Raw genomic sequence first — 23,509 nt, forward strand, 5'->3', positions numbered from 1 at the left:
TTTAAAGGGTTGAAAAAGATGGATGCACTGCAGTTTTAAAGAGAATTAGCGAAAATGTGTAGAGGCTATTTGTAATTTAAACTGAGTGAAACTGTAACTGCTGCTAATACCTTTTGCTTTCTGTTTTAACTTTGATGGGCAATGCTTACTGAGAGGCAGAAGTCCTGGAACGTTGCATTACTTAAGAAGTGTAGTGAAAACTCTGTTATCTACATGCACTGACTATTCAGATAAATTGAAGAATATACAGTCATGATGGAGTGTACATTATTTTAGTATCACTGAAACTATTGGCTGCATACATTTAATTGCATTTAGCAGCGAAATGTAATGTTTGGATGTTCTTGGACTCAAAACCAAGTTCAAGACAAACAACACGTATCCTTGTATCCACTTTCAGCCAGTTCAAGGGGCATTAAAAATGAAGCACTGATTGATGTTCAAATAATTCAAGGTAATCTTGCCACAAGCAGAAGTAAGATCTCATCATTGAAACAAACCCATTCAAGTCCATTCACTGATATTTTCATGTAAACCGACATTGAAAGTAAATACAAGGAGCCTGACAAGATTGTGCTGACGACTCAATGTTCTCGACCTTGGCTGTATCAGTGCCCTGATTACTGGCACTGGCTTATCATCATAGATGGGATTAAGATAAGATAAGACAAGATAAGATAGAACTTTATTAATCCCTCTGGTGGGTTCCTCTGGGAAATTCGATTTCCAAAAAGCACAGCACCGACAGAAGTTACAGTTACAGAATATTATATATATATATATATATATATATATATATATATATATATATATATATATATATATATATATATATTAGGGGTGCAATGATATTCGTATCGATATTGAACCGTTCGATACAGTGCTTTCGGTTCGGTACGCATATGTATCGAACAATACAATTTTTTTCAAATTTTTTTTTTTCAATTTTTTTTTTTTTTTTTTTTTTTTTGTGTCCCGTTTGGATCTATAGCCATCAGAATTGTTGTCTTGAGGCCAAGAAAGATGCCAAGAGGATTTATTTTAAGTGGATCATCATATTGGTCCATTTGATTGACCTTTATTATAATTATGAATTTATTTTATTTTCAGTTGCAAACGGGACAGACATGACTGTGGGATAGGACAGGGGGAAAGAATGAAAGAAAGAGGGGGAGAGAAAGAAAGAAAACCAAAGGGGAGAAAAAAAAAAGAACGATACAAAATTTGTAATTGATTTTATCAACTTTCCTTCTGACGATGCTGTCTGTGTTGAGCGCTCAGTGAATCTGCATTTGACTACTCCGCCTAGGCTCGAGAGTGCAGCCTAGGCGGAGTAGTCGAACGCAGATTCACTGAGCACTCAACACAGACAGCATGGTCAGAAGGAAGAGCGCAGGGCAGAAGTGGACCTCCCCACCCTCATTCAGATCTGGCGTTTGGAATTATTTTGGTTTTCATGTGACGTATGACCCTGAAGGTAAGCGAGTCATGGACTAAAGTAAAACAGTATGTTGGATGTGCCATGCAATGCTCAATTACATGGGTGGGAGCTAGTGTGTTAGCGCAGTTAGCTCGTTAACGTGTTGGCCGTCTAGCCCCTCTGTATAGGGTAGCTCGTTAACGGAGATTTGCCGTGTTGTGGCGTTAAGGTTATTTCAACGAGATTAACCTGAAAGCACTAGTGGGAACACAACGAATATGACTGCACATTTACACCGACATCATCCTAGTGCAAAGACAAAAACAACAAGCATGCATGCTACAAACTTTAGCCGAGTCATTTAGACAGCTGTTAGCACAGGATTCTCCTTATGGAGACCTGATATGTTTAATATGCTGCTGAGAATATAGCCCAGAAGAAGCGGATAGTATAGCTTTTATTTTGGAAAGAGACATTTCTCTGTAATAAACTCTCTTTTCCAAAGATGAGTGATTCCTCAATCAGATACAGGGCTCGCAATATCGCTAGCCCGACGTCCCGGGGCTATCTCTGCCCTGCCTGTCGGGCTATTGTAGGAAGGAAAAATATATGTCAATGCTTTTGCATTCTTTCAGAAATGTAGCTGGGTAATTATGTCATTGGGTGAGCCACTGTCAATATGTGACATATTGAAATCGTGTTTGAATTTGCGCTTGTTTTTTTTTTGCTTTCACTTTGCAATCGCGCGAACTGTGTATAGAGAGCGACAGCACTGATCTGTGAGTGATGATAATTTGTGCACCAATTCCTCTGACATCGTCTTATTAATTGTTAGCTTACTATGCAAACATGACAAGTGAAATCTCCCGCAGCTTAAACATGTGAGAGGTTGATCGCGCAGAGAATCGCTGAGCTTATGTGAGTGCGGCAGGATATATATTTCACTACGATGACCTGGATGATTGAGAACCTTCACAGACAGATATATATTTTAGTTCTGCTGAGCCAAATAAGACAGGTCAGGGTGAAGAAGTGACAGCCAAAGAAAAGCTTACCACAAAACGGAGAAGTTATGACAAATCAGACTATAAGGCAAAAAGAAAGTGCAGCTTTATGGTTTCATGGACAAAAGAATTTCTGTGGCTGCAATATGACGAGCTAAAAAACAACACGCACAAGGGTTAGGGTTAAATTTAAAAACTGTACTTTTGTGTTAAAATATATATTTACACTTTTAATAAATGACAAATTAAAAAGGCATGAACATTTTTTTTTTGTATCGAAAAAATATCGAACCGTGACACCAAAGTATCGAACCGAACTGAACCGTGAATTTTGTGTATCGTTGCACCCCTAATATATATATATATATATATATATATATATATACATACACACACACACACACACACACACACACACATACACACACACATATATAAATACAGAGACAAATATAAATAAAATATACGAAGGGGATAAATAGAATAAATAGGAATAAAAATAAAAATACAAGTGAATTGCACATTTCAAGTATTGAGGTCTATTGCACCATTGACTATTTACAAAAAGTATTGCACAGGCTGTTTTCATGCACTAAACTAAAGAAATGTACAGGTCAATATTATCTTCAAATGTAGAAAAGTTAGTTACATTCATTATTTACACGTTTACTTTATAAACACTAACAAGAAAACTGTGTCCAGAGATAGAGAAACATACTTAATTGGCCATCAATGAAAAATACTTACAATAAAGAACATTCTACATCTTCTATGAGAGGGTTATATTATGTAGAATGTTGACTTAAAAATGTAACACAATGCATACAACAAAGGAAGCTAGGACAAGAAACACTTACTTCCTCTGATTTAAATGTGGTAAATGTATCTTTTCTAGTACCACATTTAGATGTGGTAACATTATAAATGAACAGTTCATTACATCATTATGCAGCTTTTAGTTTTAAAAAGGCCTGCAGTAACATCACATGAGAGCCTTTTTTTAAACAACACATGTTTGTATACACATCTTTGTAATTTGTCACATGGTATTTTTCATGAAACTGTAGCTTTTGTGCACTCCTGGGTCTCAGTGTTCTCTGAAATGTTCATTTGCTTGCAAAAAGACTAACCAAAATGTAACAAGTGCTTTTTTATGCTTTTTAACTATTTTATTTTCAGGTCCTCATCAGTGATGGAACTAAAGTTGTGCCTTTCATTTCTGATGTTTTTTGGTGAGTGTCTAACTTTAATGTGGTGGAACCGCACACTACCTTCTACATAACACAACATAATAGTATAATTCAATGCTATCTTTTTTATTAGTGATTCATGATGTCCAGTCAGCCAAAAGCCAAAAGTGTGGTTATTCCCTGCACCTATAATTACCCCAGACCTAGCTCCAAAAAGATCATAAACAGCTGGTTAGGATTCTGCAAGAAAGGGAACAAGGTTGTGGCAACCTCTATCCAAAAACGGAAACTGCCTGTGGAGTACAAAAAACGAACTCAATTTCTGGGAAAACTGAGAACACGGAACTGCACGATGCTACTGGATAGTGTCCGGAGCACTGATGTTGGACCTTTTTACTTCAGGATTGAAATGCCACAATACAAAAGCTTTTCCTACACACAAAACGCTGTATCCATTGATGTTATACGTAAGTAAGTTATCGATTTATAAAGAAAATGCAAATTTTAAAATGATTTTTTTATAATAGTGGTGTCATATTACAACTCTGCAGGCAACCCCCCACCGCCAACTCTGTCTGTGGAGGTGAATGATCAGGCATATGCTACCTGCTCTGTTTTTCACTCCTGCCCATCTATTCCTCCTCAATTCTCCTGGAGTCACACTGGAGTCATCAGAAGCCAGTGGAAGAAAGTGAATGCATGGAACTGGCAAACAGTGTCAACTCTGACCTTTCCGCCTTTAGCCACCGATTTCAACAAGCCTTTAAACTGCACAGTGCGACACAGAGGGGCGAAGGAGGCACAAAGCTCCATTATTCTTCTAATATGAGCCCAGTGCATGATCGAAGTATAACTTCTTACTCTACACAATAAATTAATTCAAGGTTTTCATTTAGCATTTGAGGTATATAGCGTCTTTAAACTACTTAAAGTGAATCTTAAAACAGATAGCTTTGCTATTTGTGAAGCCCGAAGGGGTTTTGTGATTGTTTGGTTTAAGTGGATGTCAAAGAGTGTGTCTCCACTAAAAACACATGTTTTAGTGTTATCTACGGTGAATGATAAGTGATCAACAGCTTCTCCTTCTTAAAGTTGTATTTCTCCAAATGTTTACGTTAAAATACAGTTTAAAAAATTGATACATATATATTCTTAAATAATATTCTTAGAAAGAGATGTTGTTATGTGACAATGTGAAAATAATAAGGTAGTTATGAAACATATTTTGCAATTCAGAAACTTTGCGTCCACAAGAGTACTGTCAGGGACTTGAAAGAGAGCATATTTTGCCATAATCTGTAAAGATCTGTATAGAAATACAAAATTAATTAATTTTTTTCATGTATGATTTAAAGTAAATCAAATGAAAGCAAAATGGCATCAGTATGAATGCCTTGGATCAGACAGTCACGGTCCTGGGTCGGTGACCAAGTGTTTTATGTATTGTTATTTTATGATTTAGTGTTTAGTGTTGTTTTTGTTCTGTGCCAGTTTGTTTCCTGCTTTACTTTGACAGTCTGTGCCCTACGTTAGCGTTTCTAGTTTGGTGTCTCCCTGTCCTGTTGATGTCAGCTGCGTCTTCCAGGTGTTTTCCCTTTGCCCTGCTTTCCTCTTGTATTCAATGTCTGTGTCTGCTCCTGCTTGTCGTCACATCGTATCCTCATTCTGACCAGTTTAGTTCAGTTTCATGCCCTCATCGTTCTGTTCCATTTCCTAATTTAAGCCTGCAATAAAGCAGTCGGTTTTTTAGCTTAAATTCCACCTCCACGAGTCTGCATTTTGGGTCCTTTTTCCTGCCTGCCCGCACACAGCCATGACACAGACCTGTTTCATCCATCCATCCATCCATCCATCCATCCATTCGCTTTCACTAAACCTAAAATAGTCAGAAATGCCAAACACAGTTGTTGAGGTCTCCCAGCACCTTTCTCAGATTTCGAATCTGTCCCAGAGTTTTAGATGACTTGATTATGGACATTTATTACAAATCCATCTGAGTTTTCTGACCTTCCCCTCTGGTTCTGGGTAGTTATTAGGGGTTCAATGATACTTGTATCGATATTGAACCGTTCGATACTGTGCTTTCGGTTCGGTACGCATATGTATCAAACAATACAAAATCTTTAATTTATTTTATCAACTTTTCTTCTGACGATGCTGTCTGTGTTGAGCGCTCAGTGGATCTGCGCTCGACAGTGCAGCCTAGGCGGTGTAGTCGAACGCAGATTCACTGAGCGCAGGGCAAGCTAGCCAGACAGAAGTTAAGCTCTCGTTGCAACATGGCAAATTGAACCTCCCCCACCCTAATTCAGATCTGGTGTTTGGAACTATTTTGGTTTTCATGTGACGTATGACCCTGAAGGTAAGCGCGTCATGGACTAAAGCAAAATAGTATGTTGGATGTGCCATGCAATGCTCAATTACATGGTGGGAACTAGTGCGTTAGCGCAGTTAGCTCGTTAACGTGTTGGCCGTCCAGCCCCACGCACGGGGCGATCCGCGGTAGCTCGTTAACAGAGATTTGCCGTGTTGTGGGGTTAAGGTCATTTCAACGAGATTAACGCTGACAGCACTAGTGGGAACACAACGAATATGACTGCACATTTACACCGACATCATCCTAGTGCAAAGACAAGTGGATGTCACGGTCCGCTGTGACAGACCGTGCGGTGGTGTGTATGGTGGACCCAGGTGCGAACACAGGTGAGCAGGCGGGAGTGAACTTTAAACAAAAGCGAGCCTTTATTGTGGCTGATGACAAGGTATACAAATACAGCAGGGATAGCGTGGCTAAACGGAAACCTAAACTGGGAATAACTAAGGTAAAGCTATGACTAAGAATACAATAGACCGGGCATGGAAACATAGAGGGTGGAAACACAGACGACGCGACACAGACTGCATGAAACACAGAGACTAAAAACACATGAGGGATGATCAGGGGAAGTGGATGCACACGGGGAACACAGGTGACACTGATAATCATAACAAGACACGGCAGGAGTGAACGTAACACTGATGGGAGATGGGCAAAGTAAAACAGGAAGTACACAGAGGTTCAAACAGGAGGGGAGAGAGCACGGGGAGAACGCAGACATAACGGGCTGGGGAAAACATAGAATAAAACACAAAGAGGGATGAGGGCTCATAAATACACAGAGGGGCACACAGGGGGTGAGAGTCACGAAGGGAAAACACACAAGGAACAACGTAACAGATCAACCCAGGAAGCATGGCCTAAATAAAGAACAAAATACAAAAATACATGAAAACTAAGAATACTGGGCCCACATGGCCCAGGACCATGACATCACCCCCCCCCCTAAAGGGCTGGCTCCCGACAGCCCAAACCCGAGAAACAAAACTAAAACAGAAAACAACCCACCCAGGGCGGGAGGCGGGGGACCAGGACGGAGGGACCAGAACGGGAAACAAAACAAACAACAGAAAACACAGGAGCACATGACCGTAGTCCAAATAAGGTTCCGGGGGCCGACCCAGAGCCCACAGGCACAAGAGTTCACGGGTCACACGGTCGGGGGGCCGACCAGGCGGGTGGCACAGGTGGCAGAGCAGGTCCGGAGGCCGGCCGCGCGGAAGGCAATGGCGGCGGCGACGAAGGAGACGGCGGAGCAGTTCAGGAGGCCGGCCGCGCGGAAGGCAGCGGCGGCTCTCCAGTGTCAGGCGTGCTGGCCATGGCCCGGTGGGCACAGGACCAGACGAAGCACAGGCTGAGGCTGGGCCAGACGAGGATGAAGACTCTGAGGCTGGGCCAGACGAGGACGAAGACTCTGAGGCTGGGCCAGACGAGGACGAAGACTCTGAGGCTGGGCCAGACGAGGACGAAGACTCTGAGGCTGGGCCAGACGAGGACGAAGACTCTGAGGCTGGGCCAGACGAGGCACAGGCCGGAGCTGCAGCAGACGAGGCACAGGCCGGAGCTGCAGCAGACGAAGCACAGGCCGGAGCTGGACCGGGAGGAGCAGAAGCCAAAGCTGGACCAGGCGTAGCAGAAGCAGAGGCTGGACCAGGCGTAGCAGAAGGTGGCTGGATGGGCTCCTCGGGCCCTCCAGCTGATGTGGCATGGTGCTGGACGTGCTCCTCGGGCCCTCCAGCTGACGAGGCGTGAGGCTGAACGGGCCCCTCGGACCCTCCAGCGGAGACGGGAGGCTGAACGGGCCCCTCGGACCCTCCAGCGGAGACGGGAGGCTGAACGGGCCCCTCGGACCCTCCAGCGGAGACGGGAGGCTGAACGGGCCCCTCGGACCCCCCAGCTGACGAGGTAGATGGCGGCGTGGGAGCCGCGGAGTCCTGGATGAGCTCATCCGAGCTCCCAGCAGGAGCTGATGCAGAGCCAGAGAGATTTGGGACCCCTGGCTGAATGTTAAGCTGACCAGCGGACCGTACTGCTATCGGGGACTGGGCTACTGGAGCTACTGGGGCCTGCGCTACTGGCGGCACTGGAGCTACTGGGGCCTGCGCTACAGGCGGCACTGGAGCTACTGGGGCCTGCGCTACAGGCGGCACTGGAGCTACTGGGGCCTGAACTGAAAGTGGCACTGGGGACACAGGAAACTGAACTGAGGGTGGCTGCGAGGGAGCTAACTGAGCTGTGAAGGGCTGCGAGGGAGCTAACTGAGTTGTGAAGGGCTGCGAGGGAGCTAACTGAGCTGTGAAGGGCTGCGAGGGAGCTAACTGAGTTGTGAGGGGCTGCGAGGGAGCTAACTGAGCTGTGAAGGGCTGCGAGGGAGCTAACTGAGTTGTGAGGGGCTGCGAGGGAGCTGACTGAGCTGTGAAGGGCTGCGAGGGAGCTAACTGAGTTGTGAGGGGCTGCGAGGGAGCTGACTGAGCTGGCCTGGGAGGAGAAACACGAGCAGGAAAAGGAGCAGGCTCAGAAAAAACAGTCCGAGAAATGGCAGGCTCAGGGTCGACAAAAATAGCTCTATCAAAAACGAACCCGCCGTCCACTTCATGTTGTGTAGTTTTAGCATTGTCCGGTTTATGGCGGCGGGCGCGCCGCCTCCTTCGAGCAGAGGAAGCTGGCGCGATGGGCGCTGATGGCGCCAACACAGAGGGTGACGTAGTGGTGAGTTCCCCGTCGTCCGCCCCCATCCTTGCCAGAAATGAGACAGGCGAAAAATAGCCTAAGCGGATCGGAGACGGCGAGCGGCTGGTAGGCTGTGCAGCAGGTGAGAGGTCCTCCTCCGGGATGAGCCAGGGTTTCCACCGGAGCTCGTCCTCCCGATAAGCCCGTAACACCTGCTGCCGCTCTTCCTCGCCAAAGTCTATGGCTTCCGTTGTCTCCGTGCGCCACGCCGTGCGGCCAGACCGCGGTGAAGACGCGGAAGCCGGCGGGGTGCGGGCGGAAGGTGTTTCTGTGGCGAGCCTCACCGTTCCAACTCTGACCGCTACTGGCTCATGAGACAGCGGGGAAACGGCGCAACGGCACGGCTCTGGTGAAGGTGCACGCACCGGGCCGCTGCTCCTGCGGACGGAGTTGGAGGGTGGAGACGAGAAAGTCGCTGACGAGGGGGTGCAGCGTCTCCCATAACCAGGGGAACACAGATACGCACACCCCTACTTGGCGGGCGAACTCCTCTCGTTCCTCCTCACTGGAACAGTGCAGCCACTTGTCGCATAGAGACTCCACTGTCCGGACGATCCCCCTCCTCTGTGTCGCTGGGTCCGACATGGTCGCGTCGTACTGTCACGGTCCGCTGTGACAGACCGTGCGGTGGTGTGTATGGTGGACCCAGGTGCGAACACAGGTGAGCAGGCGGGAGTGAACTTTAAACAAAAGCGAGCCTTTATTGTGGCTGATGACAAGGTATACAAATACAGCAGGGATAGCGTGGCTAAACGGAAACCTAAACTGGGAATAACTAAGGTAAAGCTATGACTAAGAATACAATAGACCGGGCATGGAAACATAGAGGGTGGAAACACAGACGACGCGACACAGACTGCATGAAACACAGAGACTAAAAACACATGAGGGATGATCAGGGGAAGTGGATGCACACGGGGAACACAGGTGACACTGATAATCATAACAAGACACGGCAGGAGTGAACGTAACACTGATGGGAGATGGGCAAAGTAAAACAGGAAGTACACAGAGGTTCAAACAGGAGGGGAGAGAGCACGGGGAGAACGCAGACATAACGGGCTGGGGAAAACATAGAATAAAACACAAAGAGGGACGAGGGCTCATAAATACACAGAGGGGCACACAGGGGGTGAGAGTCACGAAGGGAAAACACATAAGGAACAACGTAACAGATCAACCCAGGAAGCATGGCCTAAATAAAGAACAAAATACAAAAATACATGAAAACTAAGAATACTAGGCCCACATGGCCCAGGACCATGACAGTGGAAGCAGACAAAAACAACAAGCACGCATGCTACAAACTTTACCCGAGTCATTTAGACAGCCGTTAGCACATGATTCTCCTTATGGGGACCTGATATGTTTAATATGCTGCTGAGAGTATGCCCCAGAAGAAGCGTATAGTATAGCTTTTATTTTGGAAAGAGCCATTTCTCTGTAATAAACTCTCTTTTCCAAAGATGAGTGATTTCGTGATCTGATTATTTTTTTTTTATTACTTTGTTATTTCAGCAACATTAAATTTAAAAACTGTACTTTTGATTTAAAATATATATTTATAATTTTAATAAATGACAAATTAAAAAGGCATGAACAGTTTTTGTTGCATCGAAAAAATATTGAACCGTGACACCAAAGTATCGAACCGAACTGAACCGTGAATTTTGTGTATCGTTGCACCCCTAGTAGTTATATGAGCAGAGGATCACAACTAATCAACCCAGGAGACCTTTCACTGAGAATGGCACATCAACTGTCTAAGATGAGCTTTCTGTTTGGGGATCTGTGATAAAAGTGCACAATGAAATATGATAAAGTGAAGCACAGAAATAAAACAGCCAATAAGACAAGAAGAGCCTAAATTAATGGCAAAATACAGAAAAGCTTAATTAATACTGAAAATATTCTGGACAAGAACTATGAACAGGACAAAAACCTGAAGAGCAAAGATCATTGCAATACCATCTTAACAAACATGGTGTGGCTGCTTTTATTTCCTTTAGATAAGAGGTGACTGTAGCTGTCCACTTGGAATTACCACTCGTGACGCAGAGAGCTATGACTGATGCAACTTTATTCTCTCCTCTTTAAACCACCGACAATATGGCACCGTGAAAACTATAAAGATGCACAAACAAATACCATTAAACATTTAAGTACAAAGTGCAGAAATGTTCACATTTTACTATATAGAAAATTATTTTGATGAACTCAAATCGTGACATTGACATAAATCAATCGCTTTTAAACAATTTATGTTACAGCATTTAATAAAATGAATTAACGATAACCTTTCTGTCTCTTAAATACATAAACAATCATTTGCAATTATTAAACCAACCTCTTTCTGCTTCCAAGGGTGCTAATCATGCTGAACCAGCTAGCAACCTCCTCCATGCGCATCTCTGAAGCCAGTCTTTCCACACCACAAACAAATGAGATGCATATACACAAAAAACGAATTCAACCACATTGTGTAAACTTTCCAAAGTTATAGCACGTGACAGGTAAATAAAATACATGGTTTTGCATGAGTATTTTCAAAAAATAAATGTCTTACTCACTCTGAAGCAACGTGTTTGTGTCATTTCACTGAGAACAGAACAGGGAGTCTGACACAATAAAAGAGGAAGTGCTAAGGTACTCTTCAAAATAAAAGCGCAAAGTAAAGTGGCTTTGCCGGCATTTTACAGTGACTTGTATGGTTTACATTCTGCTTTTAATAGTCACTGCATCCACTTTATCACAAACAAAATCTATCTTTTGTCTCATATGCCACAGAGTGAAGATGAATTACATTATTTTCAGTATTTTTGAATTGGCAAATTAGTACTTAAATATTTTTCTGTGAGATCACTATTGAGGCTACTTTCAATTTTGGTGAAAAAATGTTTCGATTTTGTTCTTTATTTTTGCCCCCAAAAATATTGTGGTAATACATTTATCTCTCATGTTCTGCTCATTTGTTTGTTTGTTTCTGCTCAGCAGAAGTAGCTGTAGTGGTGATGTGTAAGAGACACACATTGGTGTGATACTGCCATGACTGGATTAACTATACTTGAACAAAGTCTACAGCTAAGAAAGTCAAAGATGTTCTATTTCTGCTTTTGTCTGAACTTTTTATTACCAAGATAGGCCTGAAGCAATTAAAATATTGTATTTTATAGAATTATTTCACTGGACATGCACAATGCCAAAAGAAAGACATTTTATCTTTGAGCTCATTTAAGAAAAAGGAAGAAAAAAAGGTGATCCAGCTTATCTGGTTTCAGTTCCTCCTCAGTGTTTATGCCGAGAGAATCTCTTTGCATATGAACTCTGTGTTATTCACACATGCCTCCCATCTATCTTCCTACACAAACCATTTCACATATGTGCCTCATGTTGATGCACTCCTTGGCTAGTTTGCGAATTAAAGTGAGAAACTAGTGTTCAGGCTTAACTTCTATTGTTCTTGCAAGATTGTTCACTGTTCTTAGCCTTAGTCATATAATCCTGCATTAGCCACAACCTCCATTTAGCCATACCCTGACTGCCCTTTGCTGGAACTTATTTCCATTCTGACCTTTGGTTGCAAATTATATTGTGAGTATGTTTTAATATTGTTGATTGTATTATTATTTTTTGAATCACCTCCACTCTAATATAAGCAGCAGCATCACATTGTAACTGAAATGTTAATCAATGAAGATCTCATTAAACTGTAAATTTAAAAAAAGATTTATTTCTTTTTTGCCTTACAGCACCATCTTGTGACAAATATTAATATTCTCACTAAGTACTGAAGGAGTCAGGGAGCGTCCAAAGTTTTCCCATTTTTGACACACAAAAGGTGAAATTTAGCACACAGTTCTAAAAAAAAGAGGCCTTTATGCGTCCTCAAACACAGTTTCAAAAGTGGAGGAGGAGATAGCAGCACAGAGGTTGTTACACAAGCAGAGAAGGGCAGGGTTATAGAAGATAAGATAAGATAAGATAAGATAAGATAGAACTTTATTAATCCCTCGGGTGGGTTCCTCTGGGAAATTCGACTTCCAAAAAAAGCACAGCAACGACCGAAGTTACAGTTACAGAACTGTTATATATATATATACACACACACACACACATATATAAATACAGAGACAAATATAAATAAAATATACAAAGGGGATAAATAGAATAAATAGGAATAAAAAATAAAAATACAAGTGAATTGCACATTTCAAGTATTGAGTCTATTGCACTGTTGACTATTTACAAAAAGTATTGCACAAGGTATTGTACAGTGAGGTGCAGAGGCACTGCAGCTTAGTTGTTCCCCCCTCCTTTGTCCTCCTGTTTCCCCTCCCTCTCCCCTCCAGAGAGGAGTTAAACAGTCTGATGGCGTGTGGGACAAAGGAGTTTTTAAGTCTGTTAGTTCTTGTCTTGGGGAGAAGCAACCTGTCACTGAACAGACTCTTCTGATTGTTTATGGCCGTGTGCAGAGGATGCCCAGCATTGTCCATAATGTCCATCAGTTTCTTTAATGTCCTTTTCTCTGCCACTGTCACCAGAGTGTCCAGCTTCATGCCGACCACAGAGCTAGCCCTCCTGATCAGTTTCTCCAGCCTGGATGAGTCCCTCTTTGCTGTGCTGCTCCCCCAGCACACCACAGCATAGAAAAGTACTCCAGCAACCACTGACTGGTAAAACATCCTCAGGAGCTTCCTGCAGATGTTAAAAGACCTCAGCCTCCTGAGGAAGTACAGTCGGCTTTGGGCTTTTTTATACAGGTGCTCTGTGTTGCATGACCAGTCCAGTTTATTGTCCACCCACAGCCCGAGGTACTTGTACTTGTTGACCACCTCCACCTCCTCCCCCTCTATCTGAACTGGCAGTGGACCTTCTCTGGACCTCCCGAAGTCCACAACCAGTTCCTTAGTCTTTGAGGTGTTGAGTTGCAGGTGGTTTGTGTGACTCCATGCGACAAAGTTCCTCACCAGACTTCTGTACTCCTCTTCCTGATCATCCCAGATACACCCCATGATGGCCGTGTCATCTGCAAACTTCTGAATATGGCATAATTCAGAGTTGTAGCAGAAGTCAGAGGTGTACAGGGTGAAGAGAAGAGGGGACAGCACAGTTCCCTGTGGTGCTCCTGTGCTGCTGACCACTGTGTCAGACGTGATGTCCTTCAGCCTGACGTACTGTGGTCTGTCGGTGAGGTAGTCGGAGATCCAAGCCACCAGGCAGGGGTCCACCTCCATCCTGTTCAGTTTTTCCTGAAGCATACAGGGCCGGAGAAGGGCATCAGCCTCACAGTGGGACCGGTATCTGTTCATTGGTGCAAAAAAGAAGAGTGTCATCATGTATTGTTGTTCACTGTACCTACACTTATCCCATATTGAGCTCCAGAAAAAGCTCTACAAAATTTCCTTCCGTGGGCTATTGATGTGCACATTTGTGACAAAAGCATGGTCAAAAGTTCCCAGTGTCCTTTAGTGGGATGTGTGCTCAAAGACCATCATTATGCAGTTTAACTACTGTGGTATTTGATTACCCACAGCAACTCATAAAAACAAACAAACAAACAAACAAACAAACAAAAAAATACAATAAAACAATATTACTGAACACAAATAATGAACAAAATAGATATCAAACATATTTATAACCGGGTCATCTTAATTTTTACAGAATATTACCAATGACAGAAATATTGGATAAACCTGGAAACTGAGGACATGTTTATTAAATGAGAAAGAAAAAATCAAAGAGATATGTGATAAACTTGCACAAGGATGCTTTTCGTGATACATATCAGACGACACAAACATTGCAGGTAGTTATAAGAGCAAGGGATCACCACACATGAGCCAAGGAGACCTTTCACTGAGGATGGCAACTTTACAGTCCAAGATGAAGCTTCACTTTGAGTAACTGTAATTAATTTGACAGTAAAATGAGATTAATTGAAGTAGAAAAACAGAAACACCAGTGAGAAGAAGAGAGCTTAAATATATCACCTCACGTTGACTGTCACGGTCTGCGGAGTGTGTGGAGGACCCAGGTGCGGACAAAGGCAAGAAGACAAAACTAAACTTGAACACAAGGCGAGCCTTTATTTTGGAGCTGATACTCACAAGCATGAAATAAGGCAGAATGAGGGAAAACCAAAACATATACTTAGAAGACTAAACTGTGAGAGAACTGAAAAAAACTGCAACTACGACTCTATAACAAAACAATAACCATAACTCAGAAGTACGACTTTAGCTCTGAGAATAACTAGGATCACGGCTAGGATAACTGTGACGTGATGTGGGGTAGTTAGCACAGACGACATGACAATGAACAAAGGAAGGCACGCAGACTAAATACATGACCAGGGGACGGGAAACAATTGGGGATACAGCTGATACAAATTAGCATGGCAACGCCACCAGGGAAAGTGAAACTACAACAATGAACACAGAACACAAGACCTCTTTCAAAATAAAACAGGAAACATGGAGACTTAGACATGACACCATGAGCCTAAGAGACCTGAAACACATGACAGACGAGACAAGCAACCAAACACAGAAAACAAGGACACAGATGATAAGTAATGGCTAACCTTAACCTCCACTAAAACCTAAATAAAAATAACACACTAACTTATAATCACCAGCCTAACAAGATAACCTTCAAAATACAAAATAAATCCCTGTGACAATGGGAAAGGAAAAAAAGAATTATTTGCCTTCGAGATAAAGATACAACCACCCACCACCAACAACAAAAAACCCAACAAAAAAAACAGACTGCTTAACTCTATATAATACAAGAAATCATACAATATACAGAACTCATATACCTTTAGTGTAAATGCACACGAAGAACGAAACCCACTGTAGAGTACTCATCTCCTCTTCTTCTCACTGCCACATCAGCAAATACAGCAATGAATATTCGTAAAGCTGCTTTTAGTTCATTTTGGAGAAACTTGACTTGTATGGTTTCTACTCTGCTTTTACTGCTCATTGCTTCAATTTTATCAAACACACAATCTCACCTTTTTCACATATACTGTAGAGTAGGGATGGGTACCGGTGTCCGGTGCCATGATGGCACCGGTTCTGACATAAACGGTAGTAACCAGACCGAAAAGCAGCGCACATTTCGGTGCTTTATTTCGGTGCTTTTTTTTCCTGAGCTGTGATACACTTTAGATTCTAGCCAATCATTTTACGTTTCCGAGGATAGTAGGCGGGGCCAGGTACGTACGTTCTGTTAGAGCAGAGCTACAGATTAAAAATGCCCAAGGCGAAGCGGTCAAAAGTCTGGCTGTACTTCATAGCAAAATATGCAAAGTCAGCAGCCTGCAACAAGTGCTTTAAGCTGATACTGTGATACTGTCAAAGGAGGTAACTATGGGGCGCCGTTTGTAAACTGAAACATGCCGAAATTAACAGCAACATTTTTCCACATTTAGCTCTAAATCTTACAAAAACATGTTTTTTCGAGTCATTTTTTACAACATTTAGTAAAATATTTGTAACTTTTCATATTTAAAACAGGATTTTAAATGTTAAATCTAAATGCTAAATGTTAAATCTAAATGTTAAATGTTAAATCTAAATGCTAAATGTTAAATGTAAATATTATATTTAAATGTAAATGTTAAATGTTAAATGTAAATATTATATTTAAATGTAAATGTTAAATGTTAAATGTAAATATTATATATAAATCTAAATGTTAAATGTTAAATCTAAATGTTATATATAAATCTAAATGTTAAATGTTAAATCTAAATATTATATATAAATCTAAATGTTAAATGTTAAATCTAAATATTATATATAAATCTAAATGTTAAATGTTAAATCTAAATGTTATATATAAATCTAAATGTTAAATGTTAAATCTAAATGTTACGGGAAACTAAATATTTAGCTAATATGCAAATTTATTGTACGGGTCAACGGAAATACCAAAATAAAAGCTTCAAGAAAACCTCCCGCGCTAAAGTGTGCCGGTCGCGGTCAGGTTCTGTGTTTGCGCTCCTCTTATGGTCACTTTTGACTGCCATGAGCTGCTTCGACTATTCCCTACCAGCATGTCCAGCGATTTAGCTGAAAACATTGGAAGAGCCGTTTTGTCGGCCATCCAACGATTCAGCGGTAATGCACCCTCGACCTCACAAACGCCGCAGCACTTGGTAAGTTTATTGTATAGCATTTTGGACGGGTTGATAGCAGTGTTAGCAAAACTAGCAAAGCTAAATTACTTAGCTAGTCCTCAATTATTTCATTTGGTAGGCAGCAGACAGAGATCGAACATCATACAACTCTATTTATTTATTTGGTAGGTAGGTAACAGTCGTTCTTGATGTAAATGTTTCCTTAGGAATCCAGCAATGCACCTGGACCAAGTAGACCTGCCGTCTCCACTGGGATACCATACTGCTCGGTAGGCCTTCTTACACATATCATTTAATTCATTTATCATGAAATTTCCCCTTGTGGGACTAATAAAGGTATGTTATCTTATCTTAGCTGACTGGTTTTGATATACAGTCAGGTTCATAAGTAGTTGGATACAGACACATTTTCTAATGTTGCTTCTGTACATTACCAGAATGAATTAAAAATGAAACTACTCCAATGCAGTTGAAGTGCAGACTTTAAGTTTTAATTCAGTGGGTTGGACTAAATGAATGCATAAAAATGTGAGAGGGAAAAATTAATTTGTAAACACAATCCTATCATTTCAGAGGCTCTAAAGTAATTAGACAAATTAAATAACTGAAAATAAAATGATAATTTCTATTACTTTATTCAAAACCCTTTGTTGGCAATGACAGCCTGAAGTCTTGAAGTCATGGACACCACCAGATGCTGGCATTCCTCCTTACTAAGGCTCTGCCAGGCCTTTACTGCATTGGCTTTCAGTTGCTGTTTGTTTGTGGGCCTTTCTGTCCTAAATTTAGTCTTCAACAACTGAAATGTATGCTCAATTGGGTTAAAATCCAGTGACTGACTTGGCCATTCAAGAATATTCTATTTCTTTACTTTATTAAAGTCATGGGGTGCTTGGACTGTATGTTTTGGGTCATCTTCCATCTTTATTATTAAATGCTGCCCAATCAATGTGACTACTTTTAGCTGGACTTAAGCAGACAAGTATGTCTCTGAACACATTCAGCTGCTTCAGTCCTGTGTCACATATTCAGTAAACACTACCAGTGCCACTGGCAGCCATGCACGCCCAAACCATCACACTGCCTCTGCCATGTTTTACAGATGATGTGGTATGCTTTGGATCATGAGTCGTTCCACCCTTCTCCATACTTTTTTCTTGCCATCATTCTGGTAGAGGTTGATCTTGGTTTTATCTGTCCAAAGAATGTTTTTCCAAAATTTAGCTGGCTTTTACTAGATGTTTTTTTTTTTTTTTTTTGTTAAGTCCATTCTAGCCTTTCTATTCTTGAGGCTTATGAGTGGCTTGCACCTTGCAGTGAACCCTCTGTATTAGGGCTGTTCGATATGACGATATGAAAACATCTATCATTTCATATTATACGCTATCATTTGTTCTGTGGTGTCGCAAAATAAATTTTACGTCAATATTTTTCATCGTTTTGATGGTCACTGTAGTGGCTGTATTAATTTCTTAATTTTCTTTTTTCTGTTATGTTCTCTTTGACCGCATGTTGTCTGTTCACAGTAAAATTTTCAAAATGCAAACACTACGTCTCAAATCAATTCCAGGCCTTTTATCTGCTTAATTGGTAATGACATCATCATTTTAATATGGCTACCCTAAATTAAAGCTTAGTCTGCACATCATGTCCATGATATAATTTTGATTGGAATATGTTTCAGTAAACGGGCAACAAAATAAAACTTGTTAGGGTTCAAATACACACTGACCTAATTGCAGGCCTTTGCTACTCTAATTGAGTGCTCAAAGCACTTTATACAACAGATCTCATTTACCCATTCACATGCACAGATTAATACAAGCACTTTTTCTGTCCAACATTCGCACACAGTCATAGTCGGATAAACTCATTGGGAGCTCTAGATTAGAGCACCTGGGAACTGAATCACCAACTTGACCAACAATCACCAAATGCTAATCTACAAGATACAAAAGGTTCAGTTTTCTGTGTAATGGGTAGACAATAGTAAGATGGTCTGAGTCTACAGTTTGTTTGTTTGTTTTTAATGAACAGATAACAGAAACCTTACGGATGTATTGTAATGCATAGGTGTCTATCTGTATCTGTGTTTGAATTCATTTCAGGTTCCTCTTCCATCAGTTCCTCAAGCTCATGCTACGCGCTCACATTTTGTGAGAAAAAACAAGACCTGCAAACACTATACAAAAGATGTTGTGTGCTTGCCCTTGTCTTCAGCATCAACGTTTCTCATACCGAGAGGAGATTCACGAGCAAAACTAGCACAAGATGGCCTTATTGGGAAGATCTCCTTTACATCTGACTGGTCTGAAGCACAACTTAGAGAAGAAATAGCAGCAATCTTCAGAAGAACATTTGCACTGTCAACTGGCCAGACATTCCCTTTTGAGTATTTGAGTACAATTAGAGGATGTAAACGACTAATGAAACCAAATGTTTCTAGCAGTTTTCTTTGGGGTGGCCAAGAAGTTGGCTCGATTTGTTCCACCACCTGCCTCTATATAATGGCAGGGATACAAAAACCTGCACAGGTAAACATTTTATATTGCAGTGCAGAAATATTTATTGTCTAAAAAGTGAGTCTGTTCCCTTAACATAATTTTATTAATTGTATTAATTAATATTGCAGTTTCAGCAGGTGTAAACAGTTTTTAGTGCAGCCATGTGCCTCTGTGTTACCAGTGATTTGGTGCAACTGTATTTGATTTTATGTAGAACATGCTTTCTTTTCCCTCAGGAGGAACCAGAAGAGCTGTCTGATAGTGACTTTGAAAGTCCAGTCTGCCGGAGAAGACGAGGTATGTGATGTGAATGAAAACCTAGTGAGGTTCTAAGCTCGATGACCAGTTAGATTTTGTTACTGCAGTGCGTAATAATTCCTGGGGGGTTTGTTTGATGAGAGCATCGTTAATTTGTCCGATTGGGGCGATCGTGGCTCAAGAGTTGGGAGTTTGCCTTGTAATCGGAAGGTTGCCGGTTCGAGCCCCGGCTCGGACAGTCTCGGTCGTTGTGTCCTTGGGCAAGACACTTCACCTACCGCCTACTGGTGTTGGCCAGAAGGGCCGATGGCGCGATATGGCAGCCTCGCCTCTGTCAGTCTGCCCCAGGGCAGCTGTGGCTACAACTGTAGCTTGCCTTCACCAGTGTGTGAATGGGTGGATGACTGGGTGTGTAAAGTGCTTTGGGGTCCTTAGGGGGGACTAGTAAAAGTGCTATACAAATACAGGCCATTTACCATTTTAATGTTTACGAATTATCACAGGTGATTACAGCCAAGGAGGAATATGTGCCCAACTTTCACTTAAACTAATATAAGGATATATAAAGGCTGTTAACATTATGAAGCAAGTCATGCTGACCTTCTTTCCTTTGTTCAGTGCATCATGCGTTGTCTACAACACCAGGTGAAAGTGAGGCCAAGCATCAGGAAACAGAGAGCTGCATTCAAGAGAGTGAAAATGAGGGACAGGCAGAGGGACAGCAGATGTTTCCATATAATGTGGCAGAATTTGTGTAAGCTGTTGTCTAGGGGTTAAAGAAATCCTTCATTTTAGATGTTGTTTAGGATATTGTTTTGATGCAAGTTTCCAATTTGCATGTTTGGGTTTTTTTTGCTGAATGACTGCAACTTTAGGATTTACATTTAATTTTATTTATTTTTTTAATGATGTAGTGTGAGAAATTCTTCAAGGCTGACATGTTTTATGATTTCTAATATCTCTTATCTACTTAGCCCTATTTTTCTGGAGGAAGATGAAGCTCTTGAAGAGGCAATTCAGCGTAGCCTCCTAGAAGAGTCTGATAGACAGAGTGAAGTTCATATTTCAAGGTAAGATTTGAAAGTAACCTTTGATAATTGAATATTTTATTTGCATCTTTACTTGCATCATTTTTTTGCAGTTACACAATTACAAAGGTAATTGCTCATTTCTGACTAATTTAATATGGACTATCACAACATAATTATATGTTGTAACTCTGTGCACTTGAGTCAAATGTACAGCAAATTTCCATTTTTCCCCAAGATCTGTTTGTCATTGTCCCTTTTTTATATAGGTCTTTTAAGAAGCTCAGCAAAGAAGAAATTGAAGGTCTTCTTAGAGCTCATAGTGAGAAAGTCATTACACCAGGAACAAGACAACTCCATATCAGTCGAGCCAATGTGTGGTCGACTGCTTTGCGTCAGTTCAAGAGACCCAAGTTTGCAGAAAGCTGTGAGATGCTTTATGTCACATTTGCAAGCGATGAACATGATACAGAGGAAGATGCTGCTGACCTTGGGGGGCCAAGGCGGGAGTTTTTCCGTTTACTGGTGAAGGCCATCTTTCAGGACAGTGGTGCTTTTGAAGGTAATAGGATTTCACAGTCAAACTAACTAACTTACTTACTTACTCAAGGCCTAAAGGCTTGTTGACGACACTCGTTTTTATAATGTTACAAACGCAACAACCACCTGATCTGAACATTGTTTGACAGAACATTAACAAGTTAATAAATGACTACAGATAATAAATCTGTTATGTTCTGTGTGTCTGAAACAGTAAAAAAAAAAAAAAGTAATACATTTTTGTCTGTCAATCTCAAGATATCAGTTTGGGGTCTGTACAGAATATACTTTTTTGTGTGTTATTTTTCAGCTACACCAAATGGATGCACACTGAAATTTAACATCCTACACTTGCAAAATGGAGTATATCGAACCATTGGCAGGATGTTGTCCACGATAATAGTGCAAGGTGGAGAAGCACCTGCCTTTCTCTCTCCACATGTAGTAGACTACATTGTGTCAGGAGACATTCTTCAAGTACACCTAACACCGGATGATATAGGTGACCCTGAGTTAAGAGAGAATCTGAAAAAGTTGAATTGCAATATTATAACAAGAATATTGTAATATTTCCTATATTCACAAGTCTTCTGGTCTTCTTTTATAATATATAATAAATACACTTTTGGTTATTAGAGGCAATTCCATGTATTATATTTTCAATTTGTTTCCTTTTTGTTAAAAAAAAAAATATTGGTGAAATACAGCCAAATAAACCAAAACAAAAACGTTTCGAGTCCAATTAAAATGAACCATCTGCAGTATTTGTGTACACTGGTAAAAAACAAACATTTAAAGTGTTTTTCTTAAATATTTAGGTTGTAAATGCAACAACTCAACATGATTTGGAGGAAGCAGTCAGCTGCTGCGACTCATGGCGATATCAAGTTGAAGGTCTTCCACTCACAGTCACCATGGCCAATAAAGATCTGTTTGTGAAAAATGCAGCTCTATACCTTGCAGTTCTGCAACGGCAAAGCTGTTTCGATCAACTAACTGATGGCTTGTCCTACTATGGAGTGAGAGTTATATATTTTCTGTATCAATAGACTACTTGCACTAGGGCATGTGACGTATTTCCGTTTCCAAATAGTACCGCTTGTGCGTTTCCGGTACGTTTGCTTATCTATCGGTAGCTATGCTAATGTCGCTTCAGAATGAGTATAAAAAGGAAAGTATTTAAAACAGAACATTTTCAAAAACAGGAGAAGAAATACTCCGAGCATTGCTGTGTCCCACTTTGTTCAGCTTCAGCCAAATTTAACGGCATACTAAGTTTTCATGCCTTTCCGACCCATTCCGACTTGAGAAGACAATGGCTGGTAAATATACGCCGGGATCATTTCACGATTACCTCTCACACCAGGGTCTGCTGCAGACACTTTGCCAGTGATGAACTCATAGAGCCAACAACCCTCGATGGTCGAAGGAGGCTTATTAAAGGTGCTGTACCAACACTTTTTGAGTGGAATGGCTATAAAGTTGAACCACCGCGGCGTAGTGTTTGGGAGAGAACGGAGCGACGCCCTGAACTAGTTCCTCCTGACGATCAAGAAGAGCACAGTCTTACAAGAGATCATGACTACTGCTCAGTCCCTGAGCCGTCTGCATTGGACATATCAGCATCAGCTGCAGAAGACCTGTCCAAAGACGTGGAGACTCTGAGGAAGGAAATACAGGAGTTACGTGTCCAGCGAGAATTTGGGTTACAGCGTTTTGCTGGCTCCGACACTGACATCCGATTCTATACCAGGTACATCTAAGTTCTATTCAAGCTAACTGTTTAAAATATACCAAGGTCACCATCAGTTAAATTTCGAAAGTTTTTCCAGTCTTAATGAAAACAAAATAGAAATTTACTTTTTCTCTGCTGATTGTATGTTTTATGTAGATGCTTTAGTATTTAAACGATATCCTAATGCTACAGGTAAAATACAACACCAAATACTCTTAATCAGACTATTTTATACAGCAATGCCATTAGCATATTTGTCACAGATCACATTATTTTTATGTCAGTGTGTAATGTTAATTAATGATTGACACGATGTATGTCTCTCTCGTGAATAGATTTCCAAGCTATGATCATTTGATGGCATTCTGGGTTTTGATTGAGCCTTGCATCTATAAAATGATCCGGGTTTCAAGAGCCAAGTCAGCTGCCAATCGGAACGAAGAAGTGTTGACACCTGCACGCACATCAACAGTAGGTTATGGGTTTGTTGGTAGTTAGAACTAGAGGTGTAATGTTATTGTATTTATGTACAATAACATTACATTATGTACAGTAGCATACATACACA

The 23,509-nt window shown here is 41.3% G+C and overlaps 2 protein-coding genes across 2 annotated transcripts; both read left to right on the plus strand.

Moving 5' to 3' along the window:
• The first annotated feature begins 3,756 nt into the window (after positions 1 to 3,756).
• LOC146623257 (sialic acid-binding Ig-like lectin 14) lies at positions 3,757 to 4,443 on the plus strand. The gene is made up of 2 exons (XM_085364934.1): positions 3,757 to 4,081; positions 4,166 to 4,443. Exons 1-2 carry the CDS (start codon positions 3,757 to 3,759, stop codon positions 4,441 to 4,443), a joined length of 603 nt encoding a protein of 200 aa, XP_085221060.1.
• A 12,330-nt stretch (positions 4,444 to 16,773) lies between these two features.
• Positions 16,774 to 22,969, plus strand: LOC146623258 (uncharacterized). Its single transcript, XM_085364935.1, has 10 exons — positions 16,774 to 16,894; positions 17,083 to 17,145; positions 18,985 to 19,410; positions 19,617 to 19,677; positions 20,257 to 20,392; positions 20,613 to 20,708; positions 20,936 to 21,228; positions 21,517 to 21,738; positions 22,023 to 22,225; positions 22,412 to 22,969. The coding sequence occupies exons 1-10, from the start codon at positions 16,793 to 16,795 to the stop codon at positions 22,967 to 22,969; spliced, it is 2,160 nt and encodes a 719-aa protein (XP_085221061.1). The 5' UTR covers positions 16,774 to 16,792.
• Positions 22,970 to 23,509: the final 540 nt, after the last annotated feature.

Source organism: Diplotaxodon limnothrissa, linkage group LG11, assembly GCF_057381915.1.
Source record: "Diplotaxodon limnothrissa isolate DT_005_m linkage group LG11, D_limnothrissa_male_GT1.1, whole genome shotgun sequence".
Taxonomy (NCBI): Eukaryota; Metazoa; Chordata; class Actinopteri; order Cichliformes; family Cichlidae; genus Diplotaxodon; species Diplotaxodon limnothrissa.

Bases quoted from the DNA above. Each gene is read 5' to 3' on its own strand.
- LOC146623257 (XM_085364934.1), top strand. From the start codon at position 3,757: ATGTCCAGTCAGCCAAAAGCCAAAAGTGTGGTTATTCCCTGCACCTAT. The intron at 4,082-4,165 runs GTAAGTAAGTTA...ACAACTCTGCAG, and splicing joins TGTATCCATTGATGTTATAC to GCAACCCCCCACCGCCAACT.
- LOC146623258 (XM_085364935.1), top strand. From the start codon at position 16,793: ATGTCCAGCGATTTAGCTGAAAACATTGGAAGAGCCGTTTTGTCGGCC. The intron at 16,895-17,082 runs GTAAGTTTATTG...ATGTTTCCTTAG, and splicing joins CACAAACGCCGCAGCACTTG to GAATCCAGCAATGCACCTGG. The intron at 19,678-20,256 runs GTATGTGATGTG...TCCTTTGTTCAG, and splicing joins AGTCTGCCGGAGAAGACGAG to TGCATCATGCGTTGTCTACA.